This window comes from Colossoma macropomum, unplaced genomic scaffold, assembly GCF_904425465.1.
Source record: "Colossoma macropomum unplaced genomic scaffold, Colossoma_macropomum, whole genome shotgun sequence".
NCBI classification, from domain to species: domain Eukaryota; kingdom Metazoa; phylum Chordata; class Actinopteri; order Characiformes; family Serrasalmidae; genus Colossoma; species Colossoma macropomum.
The window spans coordinates 25,751,705-25,763,793 of NW_023494804.1; the positions used below are offsets into that span (position 1 = coordinate 25,751,705).

At 37.3% G+C, this 12,089-nt stretch overlaps 1 protein-coding gene across 5 annotated transcripts in view; it reads left to right on the plus strand.

The window, feature by feature from the left end:
- psd3l (pleckstrin and Sec7 domain containing 3, like) overlaps positions 1-12,089 on the plus strand; it is a 164,653-nt gene that overhangs the window by 73,486 nt on the left and 79,078 nt on the right. For all 5 annotated transcript variants that reach the window (XM_036595147.1, XM_036595146.1, XM_036595145.1 and 2 more), the window contains 3 exons: positions 3,727-3,807; positions 4,714-4,826; positions 5,785-5,843. In XM_036595147.1, the coding sequence (XP_036451040.1) occupies positions 3,727-3,807; positions 4,714-4,826; positions 5,785-5,843 (253 nt within the window). The remainder of the gene's footprint in view (positions 1-3,726; positions 3,808-4,713; positions 4,827-5,784; positions 5,844-12,089) is intronic.

Below are 12,089 nucleotides of genomic sequence, written 5' to 3' on the forward strand. Positions count from 1 at the left end.
CTGTGGCTACTTATCTTCGAAATTATCTTCACTGGCTTTTGGAAGGAATGATATGGCAGAGTGCATTTTTGTGCCACTTATGTTCACTTTTGCTTTTATACAGCCAAACAATGAAAAAAAGGAAAGTACCATTAAATTGTTTGAAAATGCTGAGAAAATTATGTTTAATTTGAGGCTGAACTATTTTATGTTACTGAACTATTTCTACTGATAAAGATTATTTTTCTCTTTAGTATTTTCCACATAGCACTCGGTGTCCTACAAACTGAAGCAGTGATTTTTGAAAGCGGCAGTAATTGTCACCACTGTGGCGGAGGTGGATTGCTTATCCTCAAATGGATCTGGCTTAAATGGTAACATTTTTGCCAGCTAAATCAGCTCATTCATAGTTTTCCTCATAGTCCATACAGATCAAAGCCAGTTTCCTCATGGTGAATTTGCCTGTGGGTCAGATGAAGGAAGTGGACTTTTTTCATTTTTTATTTTTTTTGGAGGTCCATCATGTTTATCCGAAGGATATCTTAGATCCGTATATGATCTCTTAGATCTGTATATGAATCAGTAAAGGATTTTTCAGCCCCCTTATCCTTTGACTGATTGTACTTCATGTCTGTGTAGCTTTGTGCTTCAGAGAACTCTTAAACCTTTTCAGGCTTGTTTATAAGAGGACGCTGAGTGACTCTGTGCTCTCTGTTGCCAAGCAGGCACATTTGTTTAATTTGTGTGTACCCGTGCATGCCCATGAGCCTTTACTACTCGTGTGGCATAGCCTCTTTTTTCCTGTTTGAACTCTTACCTATTCAGGATGGGCATTTAAATCATTTCTGCTGGGCACTGATCATGAATTTTTAAACTTGATTACAATGTCTGTACAGACAAATTGGCCATTTTATAATATTATAACGTTATTTCCTCTTTAAAGCTGCACTATGTAACATTTTTGTTAAAATTAAAAACAGTAGCATTTCTGAGTCATGCTAAAATATGGTCTGCATGCACTGCTGCGAGTTGCCCTCTAAATCCTGAAATAATCTTTTAAAAGTCAGAGTCAGGTTGGAAAAGAAGGTCCGGCTCGATGTTTAGGTCTCAAATGCAAAATCAACACTAGAAGATATGATGACACTAGTAGGTAATTACTTACATCCTCGGAAGACACATCCTTCACAAAGTTTTGACCAAGTTCTCTTTGAATAGTCTTTCAATACACTCGCACTCGTCGGATTCATCTGCTCGGGGGATTCTGAAGCACAACTAATGTTACAGTATGTTCTTTTGCACATTGTATGCAGTTACACATTTCCAGCAAATCCCCAAAACTTACATAGTGCAGCTTTAATAGGCTGAACTGGCATTTTAAAATCATTGGCAAATGTGTTTAATAATGTGAATCTAACGAAGTGCTGTTTGGAAAGTAAGAGGCAACTACCTATTTAGCACCATGAGTCATGCATAATTTTGTAGGGTTGCACCAAAATTTCAGCCACCAAAACAAACAGAAAAAAAGTCTGAAAAATAAACCCCAAAAGAAGATCTTAACGCTTAACAAATCATTGAAATGATGGTGAAAATGAGAAATACTCTTCCACACCGGTAAGCACAGACGTTCAAACAGTTTGAGCATCAGCAGATCAACAGTGAATGCCAGCCATTTTTATAATGTACATTAGACAAGAGATTTATGAGCACTGTTCATTTTGAGTGTCAAGAGGAAGACCTGTGCCCAAGTACTTCTCCACTGCAGGTTTGATACCATTTAAAAACACAGCAAACCGCTCGATATGCGCAGTACAGCAAAACAGTAGCCACTGCTCGCACACCAACACCACCTGTAGCCACAGTGATGAAAAAATGTACAAATGACAGTGCCAAGGTACAAAGTATAACTAAACAATAATGGAATTCATTGCCTTGAATGACCAACCATTTTCAGTTTTTGAGGACGCTGAATTTCGTTGCACGTTCTGTAGCTTACATACTAAATGATTTTTGGAAGTTTATATTATTAAACTGTTTTTATTCTTGGCCCTTTCCAGTCTTGGCTGAATTTGACTGTGCATCCCTGATTTCTGCTGGATGAATTTCTGCATTTTTAAATGAATACAGTTCAAATATCCCAATGAGAAAACTTTCATACTGTTTTGAATAAAAAAAGGAAAACAAAGAAGGTTTAATGATTGTCTGTAGCTGGCAAAAGAGGTTAATTGTACAGAACAATAACTCAGAGGTTGCACACCTTTTTATTTGCTCAGAAGTTGCACACAATTATATTTCTACATATAGCTCTGCTTACAGGTAAATATAAAGGGGAGTTCCAGGGGTCACAATGTCTGTGATTAAAATGTAGCTTTTTTTTTGTTTTTTGTTTTTTGTTTTTTTTTACTGTAAAAAAACATGTTTTATATGTAATGTTGATAACAGTGAAATAGTGGTAACTATAAAAAAAGGCATTTCATGTTGTAGCATTTTGAGGCACTAAATGCTTTGGATGTCTGGCTCCTGTCACCACCAACTAAGAATTTGTAGAACAGCAAATATTGCCTCAGATTTCTCCAAATGACTTTGTTTACTGGTTTAACGATTGTATTATGCAAGAATTTTGAAAAACTGAATTTGTTTGAGGCTCACATTTATCCTTTTGGAGTAGGAGTGCTGATCATGGATCGGTGTATGACTTAAATAGCACTGAATAAGATCAGATAAACTGATGAGACCAATAAATCTTCTCAGAGTAGGAGTCCTGATCTATGATCTGCTTTTAGGTTCATAACAAATAAAAGAGGAATCAGTTCGTAGATCAGCACTTCTACTGTGAGAAGCTTTGTGAAGATGTGCCCTGATCTTAGATCAGTGTTATTACTCTGGAATGCTTGATAAAAATGGATCTAGATATCATCAGTTCACTGTTCAGTGTTATATGAAGGGCCTAAGCCAGTGCCAGATCAGCAGTCTTACTCTGAGATGATAAATATAGGCCTGGATATCCATATCTTTACATAACCGTCTCTTTTACCTATATAAGGCATGGATCCACACTAACCTCATATAGCTGAAGGAAACTGATGATCTGAACATGCTCTGTAAAAATGAATCCAAACAAAAATGTAAACAAAATGCATGCTGCTCGTAGATGAACCCGTGCTTGGCCTAAAATGTTCCCTCCATCCGCCCTCGGGTGTGAGTCAACCCGCACACAGCTAGCCTGCGCTCTCTCTCAGCCTCAGCAGAGGTCTGGAGGACAATGCCAGCCTCAGTATACTGCCATCAATCCCTTCCCTCCATGCTTGATGTCGTGATTTTGAATTGGTGCTGTGGAAGTGTGTGTAGGCGTTTATATAAATCTCTCCTTCTCCTCACTCTCGCTCGCTTGCTCACTATGTCTGTCTCGTGCTCTCTCTCTCTCTCTCTCTCTCTCTCTCTCTCTCTCTCTCTACCTCCTCCCTTCCCTCTCTATCATTATCTCTTGTTATCTTTCATTCTGTCTCTCTAATATACAGTAAATGAAAGCGATGTCATGACCTGCTACACTGTGCATGCTTCTGAAATGCAGTGCATGCACAGCCACTGCAAAACCAAGCTGTCCTTGGCCCTTACAGAATGCGTGGGATTGTTTTTCATAGACATTATTAGAGGACTGAAAGTAATAAAAAGCACCATAACTCTGCAGTGACTGTGGTGGATTTATCCCAGCCTGCTCCTAATATGAACCCTCTGTTTGTGTGTCTACAGCAATGACTTTAGCAGGATGGTCGCCGAAGAGTACCTCACTTTTTTTGAATTCACAGGGATGACCTTGGACCAGTCGCTCAGGTACAATTCTATATGCAAGCCATTTTATTAATATACAGCAACATGCAAAAGTCAGAGACAAGCCTTCATTTATTTCATTTCCAGTCAAAACATCTATTAAGTACAAGTGAGCAACAGAAAATGCAACAAACTCCTATGACTGAACTTTGGAGATATTTTTTATGATAAGCTGAAATGATTCTTTGAAAAACTAAAAGCAGATCTTATAAAAAGAATAGAAGCTGTAGAGTGGACACACAAAATACTGAAAATATGTGTATTTTTTTCATTTATAATTTTTTGTTAAATGTTTTTTTCCTGTTGCTGAAAAAAGTACATAAATGAATTATGGTCCCATGAATGGGTTTTTTTTGTTTTGTTTTGGACATGAAACATCTAATTATATTGTGTTAAAATTACATGAAAAATAGACCAATGACTTGAAAAAAAAAATCTTTTTTACATTAACTTCTGTTACAAATTGAGAATGTTTGTGATAAATCATGTCACAAAATGCCACAGGCTTTTCTGAGCATATCATGGATATCGTCCCAGAGCATAATTTGACCTGTTTTGTTGGATTTAGTTTAGCATAGTATTCGAAATGCTAAATATGAGTCATTATATTCATAGTTTTTGATTGTATTTTCCAAACGTTGCATTATTTTGTACTTAGCAATTTGTAAGGTGTCAAAAATATGTATAGCGTAAATATGTATATTCTTGATGTATCGTAATATTACATTTTTTCCATGCATTTTAGCCAATATTGACAATTAAACACAACATCATGTAGTGAACAGTAAAGCACTTTATAATAGAATATTGTAGACTAACCTGTTTGGATACAAAATTGATGTTCTTATCATTGCATTGCTTCTAATGTTGATACTAATTTTGGAACTTTTTTATGTTCTTCCTTTTCAGATCCTTTCTCAAAGCTTTTGCACTAATGGGTGAAACCCAGGAAAGAGAGCGGGTTTTAATCCACTTTTCTAATAGGTACTATAAATGTAACCCCACCATCATCGCCTCACAAGGTACTGTTTCTTACTGCGTTTTGTGTTCTAATAAATTAATCTGAAATGATTCATGAATAAAACAAATTTGTGCTTTGAAATCAAGAGGCTCAATCTGTGTCTGGGAGACCAATCCTAAGATTGATAAATGCAAATATGTAAACATGTTAATTTGCATATTGTGGGTTAGTGAATAGCAGATGAGGGTTTGGGAATTAGTTTTTTCATTTTCCATGGCGATTTCCTTTGGCACAAAATGACATCTGCCCACTCAGCCTATGGATTAGCTAGAGATCAACACAACTGTCCCTTGAGGAATTGGCCATTAACTGAGAAGGGCAGAGCTCACCTGGCATCAGGTTGACAAATGACAGTTGAAAGAGATGAGCAGAGGTTCAACAGAAGGTCACTGAGACAAAATATCATCAGAATCAGCCATTTAAACCAGTCAAATGGTAACAATTCTTTATGCTGTTATTCAAAAAACTTTGACTGTTTCTCATTTATGTAGTATATTTAATGAAAATGTTTGTTATTCATGCCCGTTTTTTCCGGCTCTTGTTTTGTCCGTCTTTGTTCAATGCTGGAGTGTCATGTCTCCCCCATAGCAACCATCTTGGTAACAACAAGCCTCTGTGACCAGTAGATGGGTAAAAGCTAAAACGGTCTCCTTGTTGCTAAGACTGTTGCCATGGAACTGGTGTTACACTTTGGCCCAGTGTAGAGATGGATGATATCAACATGGGGTACTTCTGCATGTTTAGAGGCTCTTCATGTCACTGTTGAAATGCATAATGTTTTACAGCCAAACAGAGAAAGCAGTAATCACATTAAGAAGAATGTGGCTTCAGCGTCACAAGCTGCAAACGTGTCTGTAGCATCACGAGTGTGATAATTAGTTAGACCTTTCGACTGCCACCCATTAAAGCCATGACTAAATAATTACTCATTAATAGATCTGTTTTTTTTTTTTTTGTAGATGGAGTGCATTGCCTTACATGTGCTTTGATGCTGCTGAACACTGACCTTCATGGCCAGGTACGTTCCTCAACGCTGCCCTCTGATATTTTCTTCCATCATATCTCTTCAGCTTTTAAGTTCGTTTCGGTTGTTAAAATGGAAATGACTGCAGCTTCTACTTTTCTCTGTTGAATGAACTGTGGAGTGACCTGCCGTCGTTTGGCCTTACCGGAGTTGATTATTCAGTCCATGAACAGAGTAAATACTATTTCTCATGAGAATTGTACTTCAGTTCTTGCTGTTGAGCTCTAGCAGACAGAGCTTCTTCTTGCCTACTTCAGGGTTTTAGTGGCTTACAATTGGAGTGCAGTGAACCTTCAAAGTCGCCTATTCTGTTCACGAAGGTGGACTTTTAGAATGGAAAATGTATTTTCACATTTAGTCTGTGGATTTGGTAAAGTTAACATTTTGTTTGACTGCTGCACGGTTTAACAGAGCATTCCGGCCTAAAACTAGCACTTAATGTTATTTGTCAGGTTATGTAATTTTCTGTTACATTCCTCAGCCTCATTGATTTGACATAATTTACAATTTTATGCAGTTTTCATGGTTTAGTTCATCAAACTTCTCTCACAACAGTACCCAGCATGCTTTTTACTAATGTTTCATGCAGCCGGTAAAAATCCCTTTGGCATCGGCGAATCATGACTGCCAACCTAGCTACTGAGCTAAGGGCTAATCAGTACAAGCAAGTTAGCATTAGTGTAACTTGTCCCTTGGTCAACAGTTCTATCTTAATTTAATTGCCGATTGGATGTTTTGAATTAGCATTTTTTTAACCCTTTTATCCACAAAAAGGAGACAAAAACTAGGTATCTAAGGTATCTAGATAGCCAGATGGCCACCTCTTTGTCCTCCTGACCTGAAGTAATTTCTGAGTCATTCTTTTTCTCCACTGTAATGATGATTAGAAGACAATTACTGCCATTATATGGTTTCAGTAAGGTATTCAGCTTCCTATCAGTAACATGAGATATCCGGTTTCGTTCTGCATTTGCCAACTAGAGGAAAAAGAAATGTAGATGTCCCATGTGCCAGTGTAGTTCCTCCCCTCTTCAAAATACTTCATCAGAGGGGGGTCTTTGAACCAGAAAATCTCATTCTAGACACGTTATGCCACTATAGGATGCAGCTAAGGTTGTTTTCAGGTGTAGCGAAGGTTACATTTTCATTTTAGCTGGATTGTTCCTTTGATTATGTCGTGGGTGCTTGATGTGAATTGGGACCAGCATGCAAAAAATACGTGCTTTGATGGTACGTGGATTAAGGTTAACTGTGGTTGCTGAAACTTCTTTGTCCTTACTCTTCTTCTCCTATGCCTATTTTTCCCCACCTATTGTTTTTATATTCCTATTATTGCAATTTTAAACCTGCAGCTGTCAATCTCGGTGTGTGGTTTTGTATTAGCTGAGGCCGACTTATTCCTCATTCCTATTCAGTCCTTTTTCTTTGTGCCATATCTCATAGATCTCTGCTCAGGTCTCATTCAGATGACTGATGGGCTGTAAATTCTTTTGTTTTTTCTATGTCACTGCTCTTAAATTTAAAAATGCAGGCAGATGAATAGATTTAGGTCGGATTTTTTTATATGTTGGAACTATAAAGTGTGCAGTTCTCAAGCGCTACGTTTTCCTTGTGAGAAAGTTATTCCCCAGTAACGACTTAATCTTCCTCATTTGCAGTGATTACTGTCTGTGAAGTGAGTGCACAGTTTATACATGCACCTCAGAATAGCTCATCTCTTTGTCTCCACGGAGCTCGTTCATGTGTCTTTATACTCACGGGGTGGCGAATCTTGGATTTGACGTTTTCTGGCTCCTTCTCAATAGAACACATATGCGCCATGGACACGCCAATATTTCACGCCCACGCTGCGCTAGTTTGCTAGACGCCTGATTTAAAAGATTGGTTTTTGTGGTATTAGCCTTCACACAGGTGCTGCATGTGCTTTGTAAAGTTGTGTGAAATTGGCAAAGCAAAGCTCTTTTGCCAAGAAAGCATCCCTTGTAATCTCATCACACATACACAGAATTGGCCCTGTTTTGTTTTTATTTTATTTTATTTATTTCTTCATTTCTTTCTTTCTTTATTTATTCAAATTTCCAAGAAAGCAGTGTGCTTGCGTGGGCCGACGCTGCTGTCAGTCACCGAGATTGAAACGGGTGTCGATAAGAAACATCTTCCTTAATTACTTTTGCCTTTTCCCTTAAGGCTGGGGATTTGATTCCCTCTTGTCCAGCGAAGGTCGTGCACACTGAGGCTTTTCTGTTAGGGTGCTGCATAGCTTTGACATTACGAAAAGCAAAGCAAATGACCACATCAGCCTGCAGCCAGAAAGACTTATCTGCTGTCCATTTCAAAAGCACTGCATGGGCAAAGCCTCACAAATTGTGCTTTGCTTTGATTTCAAAATAACAGCAAAAATTGATATTACATATGTTTTCCATCAATGTGTTTCACCCATCTTTGTGGCTGTAACGAGATTTGGCCTTTTTAAAAGCATTTTTATGAATGCATCATCATTTATATATCTGCCCAGAATTGTAAATGCTTGCAAAGACATTGTATCTGTCCAATATCTTGCAAAATAGTAACCATTATCACTACATCATTGATTCTCGGAACACACTGTAATGCATTGATTCGTATATGTACAATACTGCGCAAGACCACCCTTCATTTATTTAATTATTCAAAACAACCAGTAAGTTACCTATTTTTCGTGTCGGGAAAAAGTACAAAACACACATTTAACAGAAAATTACACAGAGGCTTCAACAACTAAATATAGTTTTAAATATTTCAGCATTCAGTGTGTCCACCCTGTTGCCCTTAATTTTTTACAGAAATATGCAGGAATATTTACAGACCTCTCTAAAGTTCGTTCTTAGAAGTTGGTTGCATTTTCTGCTTCCCATGGTCTAAGTAGTTTCAAAACACATTCAGTGATGTTGAGGTCTGGACTCTGGAGTGGTCAGTCTGTTGTTCTGAAAATACCAGCAGCGCCTTTGTTTGTTTTACAAATGTTTTCCTTTGACTTTCCCCTTCCTTAAGCAGTAAGATCATTTTATATTTAATATCTTTGTAAGTCTCCTGAAAAATATACTTGTTTCATTTTGACTGGATAAAATTTGGGCTGTTTTTAACTGCAAAAACGAAAAGATTTCTGACTATTACGTAGTGCTGTTCATCTTTTCCACATGAATAAAATATACAACATCAATACAGTTATTGTAAGTAAACTGAAAAACAAAGCTACTTATGTAACATATTTAATTTATGTTGATGTGCACAATTGAATCAAGAACATTTTTCAGTGCAGTGTAAGGACCTTTTCAAGCAATATGCACATAAAATAGAAAACATTCTGTACAAGACAGTAAAAACAGTCCCCTTATACACAAGTGTTGTATGACTGTAGGCTAGAGCATCGTTTCATACATTAAAGTGGTGTCGAAGGTCTAGTGGAATCTGCATTTGCTCCCTTTCGCACTTGTATATATTAGACACAGGCCCTGTGTCGTGCTTTGATATCTTGTGCCAGTCTGAACATTTGTCAGCGCTGTCCACCTACAAACTCGGCTGGTGCTGGCAGAAACCGTAAAGTCATTGGAACAAACACCGTCTGCTCATTATTTTAGTATTCAGAGGCCCGCTCCCTCTAGCCTTTGTCCCTCACATTAAGAAAAAGGTTTATGCGCTTGACCAGGGTCCGGCATTCAGAAGGTGAAATCTGTGTTCAGCCTTATTCTTAACGTTTTGAGTCTGGTATAGTGTAGTGTTAAATTTATTTGTGTTCAAGCTGGTGTTCCTGTTGATTGGTGGAACACAATGTGATTTTAAGAGGATGCAAGATGTGAGTTCAGATGGATAGCAGGTTGCTTCAGCAAGTATATTGCAAGCCTTTTATTGTGAAGTGTCCTTGTCCTGAAATGACTGCATGCAGCCCTCATGAATCTGAGGCACTAGCTGTCTTGTTAAAGCCCCGTGCAGAAATAAAACTGAAAGAATACTGTAAGAATCACACACTTATTGATGCTCCCCAGTGTAAGTTATTTCCAGTTCCCACCCCCTATCTAGGTGTTCCCTAGCCTTTAATTCCAGGTAATGTCCATGGTTTTCGAGCTAGCTAGTAAGTTGCCTCCATACACTCGGTATTGCATCTGCAAAGGTTTGGGTGCTTCTGGTCAAATTACATTTTGTTGCGTGAAATTAAGTTAATGCATGCTCTACAGAGAACACACTTTTGCACATTTTAATGCGCAATTACTATTTATTTGCTGAATTTTAGTGTAAAGGTTATATACATTATTGTGTATTTTATGTTTTCTTTTTTTTCAATGTATTAAACTCAGCAAATAAATATAACTTGTACACTAAAATTAGCATAAAATCAACAAAACATATAATTTGACCAGGGGTGTTCAAACTTTTCCATATGACTGTATTGCTTAGTCTGAGGAAACATAAAATCAGCTATTATTTACACTGTATTACAGCATGAATTTGTACAGTAGTGCAAAGATGCCATAGGTTGTTGACCGTGACTGGTACTTGTACATGGTTATTGAAGTTATTAATGTTGAAAAGAGTGTAATTGCATTCTATACTGTGATTGTGTGTATCATTAAAATATATAATGGTCCCATCCTGTGTCCCAGCACCGGAGAGAGAGAGAGAGAGAGAGAGAGAGAGAGAGCTTTCCCACTAGACTTGCCAGTATTTAGTAATTCAGTTAACTGTAATATTAAATACGCGCTGTAACGTCATCATTGACACTTTAAAATAACATCACTGCAGTTTAATCAAACAAGTTGCTATTTTGCCAGATTTATTAGATGCACAGATTAGCTCTGCTTTATTCATGAACTCCCACTACACTGTCATGCTCTGATAACAATGTACAGTCTCTGCTCTGAGTGGATCAGAGATACAGGTAAACATTCACACTGTGCAGACACAGCACAGCAGAGGGTGCCAGAACTTTTTGCTTCATCAAAAACAGTGAAAACTCACATCCCACCAGGCTTGGAGGATGAAAAAATTGCAGGATCTCATGAATATTATTGCAGTTGCAATTTCTGTCTATATAAAATAAAAGGTCCAAAACTACTGTGGATAAGAATGCGGTTTTGTTCAACAAGCAGCTCAGCAGACTGCTAAGAGGCTAATCCAGTAATATTCATAGTCAGGCTTAAAGTTAAAATGTAGAACTTAAAATGAAAATATTTTACCTGAATGTCTCTTACAAGCTTCAAATCTCTGTGTGTAGACTGGAGCTGTAGAATGTTAGTAAATTAACATGGGAAAATGTTATTCCAATGAGTGCTAGTAGAAAATATCATTGTTATAGTGGTTGATAAATAAATGCTACTTTTAAAGTACAGACTTCCACATTAATCACTGTTAAACTGTGGTATGCATGGCTGAGGCAGGTTCTCAGATTCAGTCCCAACTGCAAAGAGGCCTATATGATAATTATACAGTGATCATCAATGTGTGGAGAGTTTTGATTTTATTCTTTAATTATTACTTTATAAACCATATTGTATTTGTATAACCACCTACATAGTACTGCTATTTAAAAATGGCAATGAGAATGTAGTTTGTTTTAGCTTTTTTTTGTAGTTTTTTTTATTTAAATGTCATGAAAGTGATAAACTGTGGTAGGTTAGTTCATTATCATGAAAATAAAGCTGCACTATGTAAGATTTTTGTGTTAAAATGGAAAGACGCAGTGTTACTGAGTCAGGAGGAAAAAACCTGCTAACATAAGGACACCTGGATTTTATCTTTTATAGCATTACATTAATATCTTTCATATTCTACATCTGCGCAAGTGCAGAAACACAACCGGAGATCAGGTGTAATTTAAATATTGAGTAGGGCTCTGAAACCAGATACCATGCAGGGTCCATTTATATTGATCTGAATATACAAGTTGAACAAAGGAAGTGATGAACTTGTTGATGGTGATATAACTAGAAGGTTTTAAAGGAGCTTTTATTAAAGCATGCTTACATGCTAGTCTGTATTGTGGTTGTTTCATTGTAAAAACAGGCTGCGCATTGCTTGAGGTGAACTTTTTCACATTTCATATTATTAACCATTAATATGAGCGAGACAGAAATTGATCCATCTGTGTTTTTTAAATGAATGAAATCCCCTCCCTGTTTTTTAAATGAGGTGGATTAGCAGTAATACCTTTTAAATGGGGGATGAGCAGTGCCTTAACATGGGTTTTATACACTGTCTCCCTTGCGA